The sequence below is a fragment of the Schistocerca gregaria genome, chromosome 7 (assembly GCF_023897955.1).
Source record: "Schistocerca gregaria isolate iqSchGreg1 chromosome 7, iqSchGreg1.2, whole genome shotgun sequence".
NCBI lineage: Eukaryota > Metazoa > Arthropoda > Insecta > Orthoptera > Acrididae > Schistocerca > Schistocerca gregaria.
The window spans coordinates 263,329,447-263,350,271 of NC_064926.1; the positions used below are offsets into that span (position 1 = coordinate 263,329,447).

The 20,825-nt window shown below is 37.3% G+C and overlaps 1 protein-coding gene across 1 annotated transcript in view; it reads right to left on the reverse strand.

Moving 5' to 3' along the window:
* Nucleotides 1–211: 211 nt before the first annotated feature.
* LOC126282167 (patatin-like phospholipase domain-containing protein 2) overlaps nt 212–20,825 on the reverse strand; it is a 33,147-nt gene continuing 12,533 nt past the window's right edge. The window contains exons 2-12 of the mRNA XM_049981692.1: nt 13,282–13,394; nt 12,633–12,752; nt 11,504–11,692; nt 11,303–11,386; nt 10,994–11,170; nt 10,733–10,908; nt 8,009–8,163; nt 7,845–7,926; nt 4,657–4,813; nt 4,388–4,544; nt 212–1,414 (exon numbers count right to left, since the gene is read on the reverse strand). Coding sequence (XP_049837649.1) covers nt 1,161–1,414; nt 4,388–4,544; nt 4,657–4,813; nt 7,845–7,926; nt 8,009–8,163; nt 10,733–10,908; nt 10,994–11,170; nt 11,303–11,386; nt 11,504–11,692; nt 12,633–12,752; nt 13,282–13,394 — 1,664 coding nt within the window. The 3' untranslated portion in view covers nt 212–1,160. The remainder of the gene's footprint in view (nt 1,415–4,387; nt 4,545–4,656; nt 4,814–7,844; nt 7,927–8,008; nt 8,164–10,732; nt 10,909–10,993; nt 11,171–11,302; nt 11,387–11,503; nt 11,693–12,632; nt 12,753–13,281; nt 13,395–20,825) is intronic.

Genomic DNA, 20,825 nt, shown 5'->3' on the forward strand with positions numbered 1-20,825 from the left:
ACTCACATCCTATCTCCATAATGGTAATTATGGAAACACCGTGTATGACTGAAATAATGGATGCAATTAAATCTAATATAGAATTCCTTTAGCTAGCGATAAAGTAACTTATTGCCCATGGAAAATAAAGTAACTTTATTATTCTGCTTGTACTTCATCTAAGTTTTAAGTTGCTACTCATGTCTCAACTCAATTTTTGTGCAAGTTAAGGTATTTTTGAGTATGCAAGTTTATTTGTTCATAAATGTCAATACAATTCGGTGTTGTATACATATTCTGATCAGAATCCAGTACCCATTAACAGATTGTTTTTGACAGTATAACCGAACCATTCAGGTTCTTTATCAGAACTCTCAGGTTATTTGTCAATGGGAGTTAAGGGGCCTGAGAGTAATTAATTGTGCACAAACCTTTTATCAAAGATGATGGTTTAATTACAAAACAAGGCATATATTTACATTATAATACATATATACAGTTATCACAGTCCATTGGTTAGGAATAATAATAAAAATAATAATAATATGAAGAAGAATGTCCACAATTATGTCATTATTATAAAATTTACATTGAAAACATTTTTCTAGGTGTTTTAACATTGAGACATTCATAAAAGCTGATTAGAGGCAAAATTAATTTACGTTTCTACGGTATTGGGAGGCTTTAACTTCTATTTACAAACATTTTTACAAAATTCGCATATTAATAATAACTTTATTTATAAATAAATAAATTAAATAATAAATAACTCTTCCACTTACTAAGTACACTTTTACAATGTTCTTAAAACTTGGTTTCTCTGTCTTTTTTGAAGGACTGTACATTTCACAACAGAGAAAGGTCACTTGATAGTTGGTGTACTTAACTTCCTGACCAGTTATATAATACAATGTAGTACTGCTGATTTAGGAGTCTAATTAATGAATAACTGTTCAACTGACTTATTGGTAAGAACACTGGCATGTAAATATCAGGTCCTTGCAGCAAGGTTTATTGTCATTATGCAGTGACTCCACTGAACAAGTTAATATTTAAAAATACACTGTTTTTAATAGAAATTCTACTTTGTATTGGCAGAATATCTTCACGGTGTAATTCACAACAGTACATTTTGAGTGTTGTGCAGTATATCAGTCATTTTATATAATTTGTAGACTCATTTAATCTGTCAACACCAAATAGGATGGTTTCCTTGTCAATAGTCTCTCAGTTTCTGGTGTCTGTTGCTCCGACTCTGGTAATGACTGTTCACCATTGTCTGGTGATGTGTCGGCATAGAATGAGCCATTACTGTGCATACCGTTCCACTCACTTTCTGGATCCGAAAACACATTGGCTGATTCTGCAGCAATATGGTCAGCATCATCCAGTGATAAATCAGAAATACTAGCCATGCTGTTGTTATAGGGAGAGTCTGTGAAAGAAAATTAATGGAACTGAGTTGTGATACAAGAATAAAGTAGTATACACAAAACAATACACTATTTTTCATACGAGAGGTTGAGCATAAATAATGATAATACTATCTCATTTATTACGTTAAACCTACTGCGTAGGTCTCAAATATAAGATGGAAAGAGCGATGTGTACGGCGCTATTAAACACAGTTGCAGGGAAATGAAGGAAATACCAAAACAGCAGCATAATAATAAATGTGCTTAGTCACACAGGACTACTAGTATTCCACAAATACCAAGGGTTGAGGCCTGAAGACTATTGAACCCTATAGTCTCATGACAACCACATACCCAGCTATAGTCGGGGAGAAGTCTTTGGTACTGACAGCTCAGTAGCATCATTCCATTGCTTGGTGACCACAGGTAGCCAGCCAACAATGGACTGCATTTGAGCAGGTAACACAAGCCACGTCAACGCTCTGCAAACCTGACACGCGTGTGTCACGAGCATACCAGCAAGTGTCATGTGCAACCAGTGCTGCTGTTTTGTCGCGTGTGTTAATAGTTCAGTTCATGGTTTATTTCATTTTTGATGTTGTTACTATTTATTGGCTTCTGTTTCTTTTTAAACAATATTAGTTGCAACAAATAGTGCTAGCCCAACATGTGAGTGAAATGGACGAAGTAAAGTGCACTAGACAGGCAGGCCTGCAAATTGGTGTGTTTGGTAAGAACTGACTTTGAAAAAGGAAAGGAAAATGGTAAGCCCTTATTTCCTGATGCTCAGGTTGTTATGAGGGCTGCAGCAGCATTGAAAATAAGCAAGAACACTGTTGTAACAACAGGGAAAGAACAGTACAGCATAGAGTGTGGCAAGAGTGGCACAAGGCTGCACACACCAGAAAGGAGGAGCTGGGGAGGGAGCAAGTGACAGCTTTGAAGATTACAAGGAAGACGCTATGTTCATCATATATATGGCTATTGTAAGAGAAGGGAACATCCCACTATCTATATTACTCGCATCACTTCAGAAAAATTATCTTTTAAAGAAAGCAAATTTTCATTACGTACAGTGCTGAAAGACATAGGCTTCAGCTATCCAGTGTTTAACAGACAGAAAATATTGATGGAAAGAACACATGTAGAACCATTATGGTGCAGATTTCTGCAAATAATCATGGGTGCAAGACTCTAAAGTGTAGTATGGGTAGGAGAAACGGGGTTAATACCAGCCATTCATTATGTAGAGGCTGGAGTGATGGAACACCCAAGGGGACCATGGCAGTGCCTGTTGGAAAAGGAGGGCGAATTATTCTTTAACATGCAGGCATATTTGACAGTTTTGTGCCAAACTGCTTGTTAATGTTTCGTTCAAGAAAGAGATGTGATTACCATGACTTCCGTGGCTGGTGGCCTTGCGGTAGCGTTCTCGCTTCCTGCACATGGGGTCTCGGGTTCAATTCTCGGCGGGATCAGGGATTTTCTCTGCCCTGAGATGACTGGGTGTTGTGTGTCTTTCGTCATCATTTCATCCTCATTCACTTGCAAGTCGCCGTAGTGGCGTTATGATGGGCAATGCCCCTTATCAATTGCATTTTTCATGATCAGACACCAACTTTGACAATGAAAAAAAGAAGATATTATTCAGTGGCTGAAATAACAGAAAGTGGATCTCAGAGAAGTTTTGAAGAAGGCACAATTACTCAAAATTGTGGCACAAAATAGACCACGATTTCCGACATATGTAATTGATGTGATCGCTAAAAGGCACACGCATGAAATTGTTCACGTACAAGTGTCATCACAGAGGCAGCAAAAAATGAAGGCATTGTGGAAGAATACATAGAAAATTCAATTACAGAACTGGAGGGAGCAGTGATAGTTTGAGCAGTGCTGAAGATGACTATTTTAAATCAGATTATGAGAGTAATGATATTTTAAATCAGATTATGAGAGTAATGAGAATGGTGTTTTTCGATTAGAACAACTACGACAAACTAAAGAATGTGAGGAGTGAGCAGGCCATTGACTTATTACTATATTGTACCATCTTTAGAATATACTGCAAAATTTTCAGCTACCCGTTCTAGAAATAATTAATGTTGCTAATATTTAACAATGGAAATAAAAACTGTGCATGGACAATGAAGTGAGAAAATAGTTTTCATTTATATTGTGAAATTTGACATAACTTCATGATGTTTCAGCATATTAGATACTAAATAGCTCTTTTAAAGTTTTCAAGATAAAATATTACAAGTAGCAACTATAAATAAATTCGCGTGTACAAATATGACCTGCATGTTGTCGATGGTTTTGTTTCTCCTGCTAGAGAACACATAAAAATAGAGACTGGGGTGGAATGCTGTAAGTCATGTTCGGCAACATTGCTGTCTGTCCTCCTGAAGTTTCAATACCAATCACTTGACTCACATATAACAATATGGGAACCATTCACTATTTTGTGCCTTACCAATTCAAATTACTATATCACGAGTGGCAGATATTTAGTGTCTCAAAACCACGTTTTGTTGTTTTGCTCTGAGTAATGACGAATGTTATTTTAACATTTCCATATTTACTAAATTTGTCTTCCAATGACTGACTATGGTAATTAAATTTTTTTCTGACTGATTTTAAACTTAAAGGTACAGAATGAGTTCCTCCCACATAAGACTGTGTAATGTGTTCACTGGTGAACTTATTTGAGATTTGTGGTAAGGCACATGTATTTCTTTCATAATAAACTTACAATACAGCCTCAATAATACAGCATGATACTGCTGTTCATAACTTCTCCTCGCCATTTCTTTCAACCCCTACTACAAATTGCTTGTTTAAAAGATCAATGTTCCTTAAAAAAAGTTTGTTCGCGTGACTTCATCCAGTAGTCATTTGTGTAACTTCATTGAAAACTAAAGTGCAAAGTGAAAGTTTTTATTTCTAACAGTTCCAACAAAGTACAAAAACAAAAAAGATTATTTACTTACATGGCCCATTAAGAGTAAGCTGAGATGGCCATGTACTTGAGGTAGGGTCATCAAAGTCTTCATCAAATTGCAGGTAAGTGTTGTTTTCCTGCTCTTCAGGTGACAGTGCTCCAGGTAAATCAACATCAGTCACATCATATATTTCAGTCATTGTTACCTGAATAAACAGAACCCAGATAAAATGTCCAGCACTACTGTACAACTGAATTACACTTTTAAGTTCTTAGGATAAAACATTTTTATTATAATAGGAGTAGCAGTGAACTTACCCTGTTATTTTTGTCTTGGTAATAAAATCCTATGACTGTTTCATGCTCGGATGTCACTCTAAGTATCTGCTCGAAAGTGTCATCATCAAGTGGCATCTCACTCATAGCTGAACTACATCTCCTTTGTTCTATAGCTCTGACTACATTCTTTCGTTCCCTGAAAGAGAAATTCATCAATCTTTTGTGAAATATAATTAATAATGATTGTAAAGCAGATCTATCAATGGTTACTTTAAAAGTTTCTTATTTGTACTCAGTGTCTAAGTGAGGTCACTGGGAGAATGAAATGTTCATTGTTATAGAGGCACAAAGAGCAGAGCAGTAATCTTTGGCATTAAAGAGTGGTTGTAACATTTTAGATCCAAAGTCAATATAATGTAGAGAAACTAATGGAGATCAGATAATTGTGCAACACCAGAACTAAGATAATAATTTGTAAACTATGTGGAAGTTACTTTTATTGGTGGTGTTTGAGGCTTTCTGATGAAAGTGCTTGCTGTCATAGTTCTCAGATTCTGTAACATGCAAAAACACTAAGTGACGTGATGAGACTACAGAACCAATTTGCTTCCACTCTCGAGTTGCAGCATGAGTGAATCATGCCAACTATCCACAATGTGACTACGAAGAGAATTTCTATGAGCACACTCCCAGCACTCTTACCATCCTGCCTGACTTTAAAGCAACTGTAATTTAGAAATACTGTGGAGTTTTTGCAACCACAGTCTTGAGACAATACATGAGAATTATAACAACAGTCTGACTATTCCTGCTATATTGGTCTACTTTCGCTGCCTGATCTGGCATTAAGTTTTCAGTCATCACATTACATGAATGAAAAATATGGTATCTGTGGTAGTAAACTGATTTGAATGTTCCCATGAACTATTTAGTTGTCACTAGAAAGAAATGTTTTGCACAACTCTACATGACTTGCCACTATTACGACAAGAACTGTTCCCATGTGAATACTTGTAACTTTATCCATAGGCTGTTTGTTCTATTCAATAAAGTAGCATATCTTATCCTTTTAGACAAGAAGTCACTTCGGACATTTGCAACCACCTTTAGCACTGAGTGGACTTCCATTTGCCTTGGTCATCAACGTAATCTTTATTTTCATCTTATTAAGCATTTTGCGATAACTATCATATTTATCACAACCATATATAGCACCCTGTTGCCTCCTACTCAGGTGGCACTCCATTCTTCCACATACGCTACTCTGGCAAGTTTTGCAGGAGAACTTTTGTGAAGTATGGAAGGTGGGAGATGTACTAGTGGAAGTAAAGCTGTGAGGATGGGTCCTTAGACAGTTTTCATCTGTCAGGTAGTTTCAAAAATTGTATTGTTGTACCACTACTGCAAGTACTACCATATCACACTGCATAATGCAAGAATGGAAATAGAGTACCTCAGTGGGGTGACGTAAAACACTGCCTCCTACTAGAGGTGATAGGATCGACGAGCCCAACTGTTACATGTGCAGCAAGATACATGACGACATATGTTCAACATTGTGATCCACTTTTAGTGATTTCCGAACATTTGTGACCCCATGTGTCTTACATTACATTACTTACCTCAACAACATCTGCATCACTTCAGGGGTATTTAAATGTTACTAAGAATCAGCCTATATAATACAGTGAAGATGACAGAATCCACCTGAATTTTTATTTTCAAGTTTTACGTATTAACTTAGCAGCAACAAAACATAATAAACTGTATATCCCTTAAATCCAGTAACTGTAAACTCACCACTTACAAGAAAAAGATACAGTCAAAAATGAAGAAATGGGCAAACATTCATAACCAAAATGTAGCATACAAACATAATGTATTATGGACTTGCTACATCAAATCAGTATAACATTCTGAGTGTTACATTATCGTCCACTGTCAAGTATCAGGGAAACAAATGACTGTCAAAGAGTTGATAGAAACGCACAGATTTAAATGATTGCCTTCCTGTCTACAATCAGTGATTACATCAGTGCCAATGAGGTGTATGTCATCTACAGTATCACTGTTCCTATCAGAATGTAAAATTCAGAATCTACTCCACTGAGGCCCCACTTGCATGGAATAAATAAATTTAACTATGTTCAGCCAATAATATTTTACCTAGATTGCTGTATCTGATGAGCCACTAGCCCCTAGCATTGAGTAGAGTGCTGAGAAATGGTTTTACTGGTCTATTCTATTAGACTACTGCCACATTCATATGGTACCACAAATCTCTAACTCCGAGGTAATGAATATCCTTCATAAGATTCAGTATCTCCAATTTTATTTGTTACTGAAAATGGTTTTAATCCCCCCCATCTAAGATCTGTGTAGTTTTACTCAGTATTGCTACACAGAAAAAAGAAACATTATGCGGTGATCATCTTGTGTTGATATGTGACATAGATATCTTCAAGGAAACACTGTACTGCTCCCAGGTGCTCAATAGCAATTCACATTTTTGAAGCAACAACAAGGAATAAACTAAAGAACTATCACATTATAGGTAAAATGCATCTATTTCAAAAGTTATGAGAACTTGCAACAATACTGCTATACCATTTCAAAAAAGCAACTATTGACTGAAGTGATGGAAGATAATGTAATGTGATGTCAAACTCTGTAATAATTTTCCCTTCTCTGCTAGTTGCCTTTGTAAAAATTAAATCTGTGAAAGTTCAATTGTTGATGTGAACTGGAAGTTATCCAAAAATGAATGATATGTGACCTTTCTGGTACCATTAAATTTTCATCTCAGTAGTCTTGGATTTTCACTCTATGCGACAATTTGCTGTGTCACAGTTACTTCTGCCATTTGTTGATTTGAATGCTAGGTAAGTAGACTTTTAGGTTGACCTGTACAAACTGCTATTAAAAGTGGTTCTACGTGCAACAAAAGTAAACTGCAAAATTTTTATTAAAATCCTTCAATCTCTCTCAGCAGCTAAAATTTTTACATTTCATATTGGAGCATCCCCTTGCAAGAAAGGGCTGCTGTATCTCTTACTTCACATCCACCCTAAAATTAACGTAACCTATACTACTCATATGATCAATAAAATGCAGTACTAACTTTCTGCCATAATAATAAATTAAAGAGGAATCATCCATATAATGATAAAAAATGATAGGTGGAGGGAAGTGGTAACATTACACTGCCATTAAAAGTGTAGACATACCTGCTTGCCATATTCAGTGTGAAGTTTAAATTCATTTTTGACTTCAAGGGAGCATCAACTCCAGTGTCAATGTCATATTTAGCTGAAATATGAAATGAAATAGTTACAATCTGCATATCTTTATAAGCTATTTCCAGATAATTATTTTCAGTAGTAATACTTACAGCCTCCAAAGTTTGTGATTGCTAGTTGGCAGTTTATTGATGCTGCTAATTTTTGTGTTTTACTTATGTTTTCAAAGAGTTCTGACACCTGCTGAATCAGAAATTTGCTGATATTCCATAAGTTATTACCAATGTGTGGTGCTGCAGCCACGAACCTGAGATGATAAAACCAGAAGTTTGGAAACTACTAATAACAATAATATTACAAGCTATTATTAATGAACAGGCGTTTTACTGACTTTGTTTTTAATTATCACAAGTGGTAGAAACAGATTATAGTAATATTTTCTAATGTTATACACAATTTTTTTCTGAAATTCTCAATAAATTAGTGCATGAACATTTGAATTCATGTTCTTCACTTGCATCAAAATAGGAATAGTGGCCATTTGGGATCTTCTTGACTGGAATGTTATCTTTTGCAACTACTTCATTTCTTTCCCTCTAACGATCTTTTCGCGAATTCACCTTTTGGCACTATTTAAGCTTTCAACAAATGGCCACTTCTGTCAAGAGCAACGTCGCTTTCAGGCCTCTAATTTAAGGTGTTTCTCAATTTTTTTCTTTTCCCATCTTATTCAATAACCACAAAATCTGCTGAGTATTGATTTTGACCTATCGTGGACATTCATAGCCACGCGACTTATACTTGAAAACACTGCAGGTAGAACCAACAAGGTATTCTGGGTAGCAGTGGTACCAAAAATAACTGTTTGCAGGTTAAGGTAAGCCTTTATGAGAGAGCGAATCAGGCTTCGCTTTCTGACTGCCCTGTAGTGCGGAGTGCAGACATTATAAACAGGCAGTTGGCTGTATGTGTGAGCAAATGAGAGTTATCAAAATCACAAAAGAAAGCAACGAGAAACACAAAATGTAAAACATTAGGTAACAGCTATGTGCAACTGCTTGCTGACGTAGATAATATTGCAAAGAGGGTAATTTAGGCCCTACTTGTATTCGATGCAACCACACTTCCAAACATCCACCACATAAAACTACCATGTTAAACTGACTGCATTACACCAACTTTTGAACTTTAGCCAGCAGTCAAACATATTCATTTCTTTTTTTCTAAGCTGCTAGGTCCCGTGATTGAGTTCTATGTTGCGTCACACAACGTGTATTTTATAGAGACCGATCAGCTGTTCACGACTGGCTTCACACCAAATTATCATGCCCCAAATTGATGTGACATCAGATCCTCTAATGCACTGATACAGTGTTGCATTTGTGCACTTTTTATTTTGAAAACACTTCTTACGCATATTATCTTTAGAAATCGGGCTTCAATAGATAATTTGCAATTCCATTACATGAAAACAGTACTTTTTCAATATTTATATACAGAAAAAAGCTATTTCTGACCATCTCTGATAAAACTGTTCAACTGGATACAATTTGCTCAGAAATTCAATTTATTGTATAATTTTTGCATTTTGAGCCAGGATTTGCATGAATTTTTCAGGTCCCTACTTATGAGACAAGACTGGTTCTTAAATCATATCAACATCACAATTGTGAAATAACCTCAAGACTTTGATAATACTTGAAAACTAAGGTAAGGTCTACACACACAAACATTTTCTTTTTAACTTTGATCTAGTTTTACACTATCTTTTTTAAGAAATAATATGGCTGCATGTTTGTTAGCCGAAATATCATGCCAAGATATCAACGTGATCCGGCTGCAATCCCGAAATATGATGGACCAATAATATTAACAGTGGAAGTTAATTTAATACAAAAACAATATAGAAAAAAACTCATACTTTAGACCCAACACCCGTTGGAACAAGATCAACAAAATCTAAGTACTACAAAGAAAATTTTCATGATTTTAGAAAGCTGTGGTACCATCATAGTGATGCCCCAGATAAGATTACAAAGGTTTTTTGAGTCACAAATATTTTAGATTATGGAATAGGGGACAGTTAGAGAATGGTTGATTTGGTGAATAGAGTGGGTACTAGCATACATAGTCCACATAAGACTTCAGAATTTTACGTGCTGAACTACATTGATCATAAACAGATTCTGACATGGAAAGCTTGGTCACAATATGACATTTTGAAACACCTTTTTTTTGTAAGCATATATAACATTCCACAAAGGAACTATGGAGCAAAACAATAGATGTTCAAAACTTGGACAAAATACTATATTGGGTAACAGGTAAACCATCTTCAACATCAAAATGAACAACAAGGACTAAGTTTAACGCCTAGATTGAATTTTCAACACCATAACAGAAGCACACCTCACTTAAATAAGTTGGACAAAATGCTACAAAATGCTTGGAGACATTTCACACAAAGCCCATGTCACTTAGGAAGCATCACAGGTAGGCAGATTTGTAATCACAGAAGCTGACAAAACACATTGACAATGTCATGTTTTGTAGCTGTTGCATAAGTACACTGAACTGCTTACCTGTCAGCTTCCAATAGTGAGTGGGCATGTGACGGAATTACACCATTATAGCCACATACATGCAATTCTGGCTGAATGATTGCGTTTCCAACTACACGCATTTGATGGGAACGCTTCTCCATTTTGTTGCCGATCACACTAATTTCAAAAATTATGTTTTCATACATATGTAACTTTGAAGAGGAAATAAAGAGAATTGCTTGTTATTTGTGAGACTTAAAGTGTATTACATCCTAACAGGATGTTGTAAGCTTAATAGGTTGAACATAACTACAACACAAGATGTCGACTCACTTTGTGAATGTGGCATACATGATGTCAACTGGCAGTACATATGGCAAACTCAATATTGATAACAGCTTCATTCCTTTGTATTGGAAAATCCAGTTAGTGAAACCATTATTAGTTGAAGCTATTGCATCTTGAAAAATTGAGACAACAGCTTCTGGTAACTTAGCAATTTTTGCAGCCTGTAACAAAAAATAATTATAAACAACAAATTCAGAACAAAACAATGTGAGTACAGCTTAAAAATTTCCAGGTACATTTACCTACCCTTTGGTGTGCAATGCACTCTTCACAATTTGATTCTGACTCTGTGCTGAAATTGAGAGGATCTTTAATCTCATATGATGCATGGATAGTTAAACAGCGGTTACAGTTTATCATATTTCTTCTTGCCAAGAATGCCATTGCATCATCAAATCCTTGGTGGCACATTTTTGCTAAAGTCTGCAAATGAATTATACAACAGAATAGAATACGGGACAAATAACTATTATACTGTTAAAGAAGCTCCATTCATTTTGCATGGAAGAGTTTTACTGTATTTCATAGGAGCAAACATTTTATTTCAAAACTCACCTCAGGTTTAGGAGGGAAAAGAATCCTTGTAAATCTATATACGTTTTGACGTGAAAGTTCAATACTGGTGTTGGCAAGGTTTATCTACGAAAAGAGAAATGTCTCGGTAAAACAGCTATTAACTTACATGTTAACTTAAATAATTTCATATCTTTTATGGTGAAATATTAGTAAAATAGAACTGTGATTGTAAATACTCACATGGAAAAGCTGTGACGAAGTATCACGTGGACATATGTCAGATTCGCCACAGAAAGGGCTAACAGTAACTGTGTCCTCATCTAGAGTTGGAAGATTGTCACTAAAACCACCATCCATGTACCGAATACCGTGGAACCTAGGTGGTAAAAGCCCAGAAAAGACTGGAACAAAACTGCTTGCTAGTAGAGCCTGCAAATGACAATAATGATACCATAATAAACAAGGTCAAAAGCAGTAACAGAATGCTTATGTAACTGAGCCACAACCGTAAACCCGTAAGGATCTGTTGACTGTGTAGGCGTAGCACTATGTCAAGGTAAATGTATACTTAGTAGCAACTTTAGCAAATCCATTTTCAAAGCCAGCAGTTCCTTCACATCAAGTATTTCAAATGTTCTCTACTTTTGTAGAGTATTCTTCCAGTATCAAAGTGCCTCATTTGCCTCCTTGACTGAAACTACTGTAGACCTCACCCTCATGCTGCTTTCTTTGTCACATTGTCAATATATTATTACTGCACTTACATTGACTATTGCACTTTTTTTTTTTTTACAACGTTTTCATGAAAATGAAAGCTGATAGTCTGTATAATACACACAATAACTCTGAAAGTTGTTGGGGATATCTTTTGTAAGGCTACAGTGAAGGAAATTATGCAGCAGCCTATTTTACAATATATCAGGCTGAGTAAATTCAATTCAATGAAACAGAAATAAGAATATCACTTGGTTTTAGTCAATATTAACTTTAAACCACAGTCAGAAAAAATTGTGATAGATACTCAGTGCTCTTTATTGGGGAACAGAAGGGCAATTGATTATTCTGAGATCCGATTATAAGCCTCACTGGAACACACCTGTGAAATATTTGCTCAGAATATTGTGACAGGAGCTAGTACATACATTTTGAAATTATGATAAAATATCACTGCTAATCTTTGTAAGATATGAGCCTTACATTTGAAGTCTACATTTAAAAAGTGTAAAACTTGCTATATTTTAAACAAAATTATACTTAGTACAACATGTTTTCATTTTTATAGGTCCCCAAAAAGAAACTGTCTGTATTGTCTGCTTAGGTCCAAGGTTAATCACAATCACAAGCATTAAATTTTTGTCAGAGGGCTTACCTGCATTAAGTCTTCCTTGCTGTTGAACTGTGACACAATTACATTTTTCCTATCATATACCCTTGTCAGTGATATATGCAGTTTTCCATTCACTCTTAGGTGAGCATCTTCAGGAAGTACCTGTAAACACAGAAATTAAACTGTTCACTTCATGTGAGGCAAATCCATAAAATAATTATTACTGTAGCTATTAATGAAAGGGTGCAGGGAAAAAATCTGTTCTTATGACAGTCAGAAAAAATTAAAAATTACAAAAACGACAGAACATTAAGCAAGGTACACAGCAATATGAATACCTGAGATGTAGTTAAGATACAATAGTTCTCTCTTACTCATACAATACATAGCGCCCACACAAAGGAAGCTGAAATTGAACAACACCGATATATCACATAAAAGCGGTGAGTGAATTAAGTGCACTGAAGGTTTTCTATATGGTTTAGGCAATGGGAGAAAGAGCAAGGTAATAAATAGTGATGTGAAATAAGGGAGTTACTTAGGGCAAATTATTATGGGGCAAAGGACAGGACTAAACACAAAATCATGGAGAACATTCATTTGTGGTTTCAGAGATTTTGCTATTTCACTGTTAGACGGACAGCTCAACAAATTCTAAAAAGCTAGTGTTGTATTTAAAATTATTACTAACCTTATCGAGGCCTTCAAGCAAAAGATTCTGGACATTAAAGGATGGGTTAAATGGTCCCAGTGTCTTCTTTCTAGCTTCTTGTACAACACGTAAAACATCTGTTGTGATTTCACCTGCAAAACACAATGTCATGCTGCAATTGACTAGTTGTATGTAACTCCTTAAACTAATCCTAGAAGTTAACAGAATGTTCCAAATACATCTTAAAAAAATTAAAAACTATTAAACACTGCAGCAAGTTTCATGAGATAAAGAGTGCAGCTCAAAGTGGAAAATAATTTTCAAAACAGGAAAAACGAAATATTAAGTTCTTTTAAATGGAATATTTCTGCGGAGTCTAGACTAGCGCATCTCCAATAACAATAAAATTCCCTAGGCATCTACATGCTGAAGGTCAGAATGCCAGATACTAACATCACTATAGCACATTCCCCTATTTATAAAGAAATTTAAATGTATAAATAAAGGAACAACTCATGTGATTGTGGTATGTGGTATTTTCTTTTCTTCCCTATTGTACTGGATAATGATCACTGGTGCTGAGATCATTCTATGCTTCAGGGTCTAAATTAATCAATTTGCTAAATCAAATTTCCAAATATTTTCACCACACTCCAGAAATTACTTATACCCCATAGAAACCTTTTCACTTTCATAATTTTTTCCTATAGAGGTTCTTCGTACAGGAGTACACCTGAAAAGTTTCCATAAACTTCTGTGAAATAACTTTTCCATGTATTACAAAAGATGCATGCTATTATAGAAAGTGTTTTACCTACAGGGAGCACTTGGAGAAACAAATACAAACTGGCTTCTTCCCATCCAGCTGTGATACATATTTTTGGTGTTTAGTGGCCTGCCAGATTACTGTTTCCTGTGAACACCATGAAAAAGAAACTTCCTTGCAGATTAAAACTGTGTGCCGGACCGAGACTTGAACTCAGGACCTTTGCCTTTCACGGGCAAGTGCTCTACCATCTGAGCTATCCAAGGACGACTCACTACCTGTTCTCACAGCATAAGTTCCACCAGTACCTTCTTCCAGGAGCGCTAGTTCTTCGAGGTCTGCAGGAGAGCTTCTGTGAAATTTGGTAGGTAGAAGACCAGGTACTGGCAGAATGAGAGCAGTGAGCAGCAGTGAGCAGCAGTGAGAATGGGTCGTGTGTCGTGCTTGGGTGCTTCACACGGTAGAGCACTGGCGCACGGAAGGCAAAGATCCAAAGTTCGGGTCTCAGTCTTGCACACAGTTTTAATCTGCCAGGAAGTTTCATATCAGCACACACTCCACTAAAGAGTGAAAATTTCATTCCGGGGTCATGAAAAAGGTATATTAAATCATTTTAGGTGACTATGCTCACTGGACTGCATAGGCATTGATTCTAACCAATCACGTCTTCAAAAGTGTACTAGAAGTATCCAGGTTTGATTTGATGAATGCAAGAACAAAATGATTTTATTCCTAGCAATCACTTAACACTGGTTTAAAATATTACATCGTGATCCTTCCCAGGGAGAAAAAGGCTGTTGAGAGCCTGTTAGGGGAGGAGGGGGGGGGGGGGGGCGTGCACGACCTTCCCCAGTCCAGTTCTCAGGGACAAGAAAAAAAAATACAGTGTAGTTACATGGTTTTCCTTCGAGAAAATGATTTAAAAGTCGGTACTATGCAGGTTTTTTTACATCTTCGGAACTGGGCCTTTTTTTACGGGATACCTACACAAGTCGCCATTCGTCTTCTGAAATAACAAAAATACTCCATTCCCGTAGTCTAGGAGTCCCCACCCTCTCTCTCCTATAAACTATCGTAAAGGCGCCTTTGCCTTCATTATTTCTCACTGAATTTGAACAGAACAGTTTTGTTGTAAGGAATACTATAAAACAACATTGGGCACTGATCAAGATTTACACAACTAAATCTTTTGGAGTAGGAATCTGCTCTCAATGCCAAATATTGTTCGCGAGCCATAGTAAATTGGTGGGTATTTGTGCAGTTTCGTCCAGTCCATGAAACTTGTTTCGTGACGAAGTCTGTGTTTCCGCGGTTTGCGCACTGTCCGTCATTTTCAACATCTCTCCTGACACTTTTGCTCTGACCTCAAAATCTATGGGTGGCAGGGTCACAGCTGATAATCGTAAGGCTGTCGACCTCAAATGACTGCAAATGTGCGTCTGCTCTCGTATCGGATATTTTCATTATCTCATTTATACCCGTGGCCGCTGTCTAGCTTCCACCTTTCTCCTTCATTGAGCAGTTTCTGCGTAGTACCTAGCTGAATAGTAATCTGAACGTACTGAAAATGTCCCCCTTCGACACAGTTTTCTTTTGTCGCCAGCGAGACTGAGAAGTACCTGTTTTCTGATTTATCACCTGTTACTCAGCCAAAAAGGAGAAAAACAAAAATCAAAAACTTGTTCGCCGTTTCATTTTTATTTCATTCGTAATAACTAGAAGGAAGTCATATAAAATAGATCGGGTTGATAAAAATAGGAAATTGGTGGACTGTCGCAAAAAAGACAAGAATATGGCTTAATGCTTCAAGTGCTGGGACCAAATTCCAATATGCAGACATCAAAAATGAATTCCCCGCGGAAAGTGACACTACCGGCAGAGGTATTAAATTTTGAATATGAAAGCTCTACATGAAAAGGGAAAATCGACTAGCGAATAATGGTTGACTAATTAAGTGACATTATTACCACGCAAATATAAGACGACACAAATTTAGTTAGACAGCATACAGGACGGTTCAAAATGTACAGCCGAAAAAGACTGCAGTCACATCTCTGAAGCAGTGAAAAGAAAGAAGCTGAAGGCTCATGGAAATCTTGTAAGACCTTTGAAATTCAATTCAGAATACGAGTACATGAGAATTATGTCACTGAGTTCTGCTCCCGTGGGTGTGAAAAAGACAAGTTTGCGAAGTACTTCTTTTTAATAGTTCAAGCAGATATGACAAATAGCAAATAAAAATTTGTGTAATTATTAATTATCGCTCTAGCAACATTTTCTCTCGTTTATAGGATTTTTAGTTTCTCGCAATTGTTTTTAGAGCGTATCAAATATTTCTAAATCTTCCATTACTTACAGACGGCTGACTATGGCAATTTTGTCGGCTGTATTCAGCTTTCTACTCGTGTACATAATTTATCCCACTCGATGTCGATACTTCTAGCTTATGATGATCGCAAAGCATAAATATTTTCGAGACTGGCGATATGTTAGTCGTTGCACCAATATTCGTCGCGAGCACAATCCACGATGCAGGGGTGTTATCACCATTACATTACTCGAGCGCACGCGAGAACATCACGTGCTTGAAAAAGGAAATGAACCTATTGCGCACAAGTGGGGGGGACGGTAAATGCGGATGGATGGGTCATCAGCAGAAGGTACGGAGAATTTCGTGCTCAAAGGCAGAGCAAACCGCATTCGCAGTCTACAGCTGGTGTTACAAGTAGAAGATGAATATTGCTTTATATCTCGTATCCAGAGCCGAAGCTCTCTCGCTGAACAGTCCACAACCTACACACCTTTGGCTGTGAACTGCTGAGTACAGATGCTGATAGAACTGATTTGCATAATCACAATGACAGCTATAAAAACAATTGTCATGTAGCTCGACTGTGCCTCTTTGTGCAGAGTAGACTGCAATTACATAATCTGGTACTGAAGTCTTCAACAAGCTCTCCTCTAACGTAAGCAATAAATTGGGAACCTCTACCAACTGAAAAGAAAAGTAAAATCATACCTCAGCCACTTTTTGAACAAAATATATTATCTACAATTAAGGATTGAAAAAAACCTGTAAGCTGCGTGTCAAGTGGCTACGTTCAGAGCGTATTGCAAATTGACATCTGTTATACATTTCAGTTGCTATTTTCTTTGGAAAACCCCTATGAATTCACGTAAGTCCTAAGCTTCCGTACCAGCAGGAGACAAATATATACCACATTAACATAACTGAGAAAGAAGCAGCTTTTTTTCAGAGTTCCGGTTTCCCTGTTATTTTACTATTTCATATTTGGCTGTTTTAGACCGGAATAGTATTAAGCAGTTTGGTGATAGTTTGTTAGTATGACGTATACTTCACTTTCTAACAGTTGCTTCTCTTTTGTTAGTAAACACCTAAACACTTTCCGCATCACTGAAGGTTCTCCTGTTTGATGGAATCAAAGAAACACACGACTGCTTGATGAATGAACGAATGAGTCAACTCTTATAGCTAGGGGAAAAAAATAAAAATACCCTTAGACATCATTTTGGATGTATAATACACGGAATGCCCAATCTAAGCTCTGTTTTCGATAAATGCTAGCCAATCAATCAATTAGAATAATCATGTTCTACTGGTTATCCAGTCTTCTTATTAAACTGTAGTGGTGTGAATAACGTCAATATCTTGCTTGATTTGGTTTCAACCAAAGCGCCTGAAAACGTTAGATTTAAGTTGTTTTGTTAAAACGCATCTGCGCACTCAACGCGACAACAGCTGTTTTTTTTTTCGTTTTCAATAAAATATTTTTATTTTTCTATGAGAATGTCCTATAAATCAGACCAGTTCATCGCACTTGAATTGAGGTCATACACTATAATCTCACACTACATGCAACATACTAATGTGTTATCGAAGCAGCGTCCCGGTTACGCTTAACGCTGGTCGACAATATCGTCGCCGAGACAAGACTGGTGGCTAGGCAAGGGTAAAGAAATCGGCAGTGAACTTGTGAAAGCAAACATTTCAGTATCCATCTTAAAGTGACTTAGAGATGCCCACCGTAAATACGAATCGGGGTGGTCGGGCGGAAAGGTGAGTTTTATGGCTTCACCACTGCGCAATTTCTCCCGAAATCACTTGTGTTCCCTATGATGTTTGACGGCTGAATATGTACGTACAATTTGTAGACCTGAAAAAACTGTATAAAATTTTAGCGTGCGCGAATGCTTATGAAGACTACAGATGTAAGAGTTTTGCGATACGATAACTATGGTTTCTGATGTTACTGGCTGAACTACTACTCACGCCTAGGGACCACCAAACTTTACTTTAAAAGCTATAATTCGCATTGTTTTCTTAGATGAAAAAGCTTTAGGACCTTCGAAACATCAGTTGCTGACCTACAGCTGTTATGAACGAATCCACGAGAATGGTAAACGAGGCCATCGAATCGCTGCGCAAACACACATGCTAGGGTTATCGATTGACATGTTGGTTTGTCTCCAAAAATAGCTGGACACTGACAGACCAGCAGGTCGCGAGCGTTGTTCGCAGTCTGCTGCGCAGAACGTCAATACCACGTGTACGCTTGTTTGTGACCAAATGTATAACTGTTCAGTGGTCTGGTGAGTTATTCACTATGCAGCAAGTGACTGATATCACTATCTTAACGCTTCAACTGCTAACTACTGAAATGAACAACGCCAACATAATGTTCGGCCAACTGCGTTGTGCCGAAACTTTGAAGATGTTGTAGCCAACATTTGAGTAAGCGGTGATAACAAAAATATGAATAACGCCACTCTGAGAACAGGCCCAGGGGAATCCACTAGTTTTATCCTCGTTGTTTCATACTTTCGGAGATCAATTTCTATCGTCTTTTTTATGCGAAAGCGTTTACAAGAACTGCTGCATTTCCCGTGTTAAGAGTCGAATCGGGGAGGGGTGAATAAAATTATCTTTAGGTGACAAAGAAAATGACAACTTTTAACACCAGGCCAAACCTCCCGATCAGATCAACAACGTCCGAATTGCACCTGGTTTGTAAATTTCTACGAGGACTAACACGTCTCAAATCATAATCTGGGGTTTACTACGAAACACGTTCGGTAGCGGCGTCTTTGTATTTCGGAAAGGGATAAAGACAGTTTCGAATAGGTAAACGGTAAAGCTGGAGAGCTGACCAAAGTTTTTTTTTTTTTTTTTTTTCAATAGCGCGTATACACACGACTGAATGAGTAAAAATATTTCTCTTCTGTTGCCTTTTGTCAGACCTGAGCTAATGGCGTTCAGTCTAAAAAATATTAACCGTAGCATGTGCTCGGTATGTACGGCGAGAGTTGAGTATTTATTTATTTATTTTATTTATTTATTTATTTATTTAACCTGGCAAGATTAGGGCCATCAGGCCCTCTCTTACATCTAACCAGGCATTCTACTTATTTTACAGTCATATGTTTCAGTAGGCATGTTAAACTACATCTAATACAAAAGTGAGATAAACAATTAGAAAGGTACACCTCGAAAAATACATTATTGAAGAGAAAGATTTAAGATAGGAGTGCTGGCAGCAGGGAGTATGAGGGAGACTCATGGTGAAGCGAGGAGAAGAATAGAGAGACATGATGAAACATAATTAAGGAAAATATAAAGGAAAAGGAGACTGCGTGTCTAATAGAGATAGATGAAGAGGAAGGCATCTCAGGAGCAAGATAGGAGACACTAGCTTTGCTATTTGACAGATGAGAGGATTTGCCTTGCACATTAATTTTGTGGAGAATTTTATGCGGATGATAGTAGGAAATGCTTCAACTTCTTCTTAAAAGCAACAGGAGATTGAATTTTCCTCAAGGTAAGGGGCAGTTTGTTCCAGAGGCGGACAGCGGCAACTGAGAAGGAGTTTGCAAAAGTTTTTGTTTTGTGAGTGGGCACAGTTAGGATACCAGATAAGAGTGACCTCGTGTTTCGATTATGATGGTATGACAGGATTTTAATCTCTGAAGCTAGGTACTGGGGTGCTTGCGCGATGAGGAGTCGGTGAAGTAGACATAGAGTGTGGTAGTCACGCAGTTTGTCCGGCCGCAGCCACCCTAGCTCGGAGTATGAAGCACTAACATGATCATATCGGCGAATGTTGCAGGTGTAACGCACACAGGCATTCATGGTTAGCTCTAGCCGTCTTTTGTTTTCGCTACTCATGCCTTGTTGAATCACATCACAATAGTGGAGGTTCGGTAGAACGAGTGCTTGCACGAGCTGGCGTTTCAAGTCCTGTGGGAATATGTTCCGAAACTTTTTGAGAGCATAGAGACAAGCAGACGTTTTTCGGCACACTGCGACTGTATTCTCCGCCCAGTTGAGATGCTCGTCCAAAGTTACACCCAAGTTCTTCACTGTTTTCTGATATGGTATTGGAGTACCTTCGAGCAGAATAGGAGGTAGCCGTTCGCGGAAATCTGAACTTATTAATTTCTGATGGGCTATTAAGATTACTTGCGTCTTTTTTTCATTTAATTTAAGCCCCAGGTTTTTCGCCCATGTCACTACTGAAGACAGATCATCATTCATCAGAGCGATTGCAGTGTTTACGTCTTCAGGTCTGACGCTGAGATAGAGCTGGAGGTCGTCGGCATAGAAATGATGTTTACAGGAGGACAAAACCGACGAAATATCGTTGACATATAAAGAAAACAAAAGTGGTCCTAAGACTGATCCTTGTGGCACTCCCGAAGAAACATGTTTCCAGGAAGATTTTTCATTTGCGCAGACAACACATTGCTGTCTGTCTTTTAAGTAGCTTTCAAACCATCTCATTGCACTATCAGAGAAATT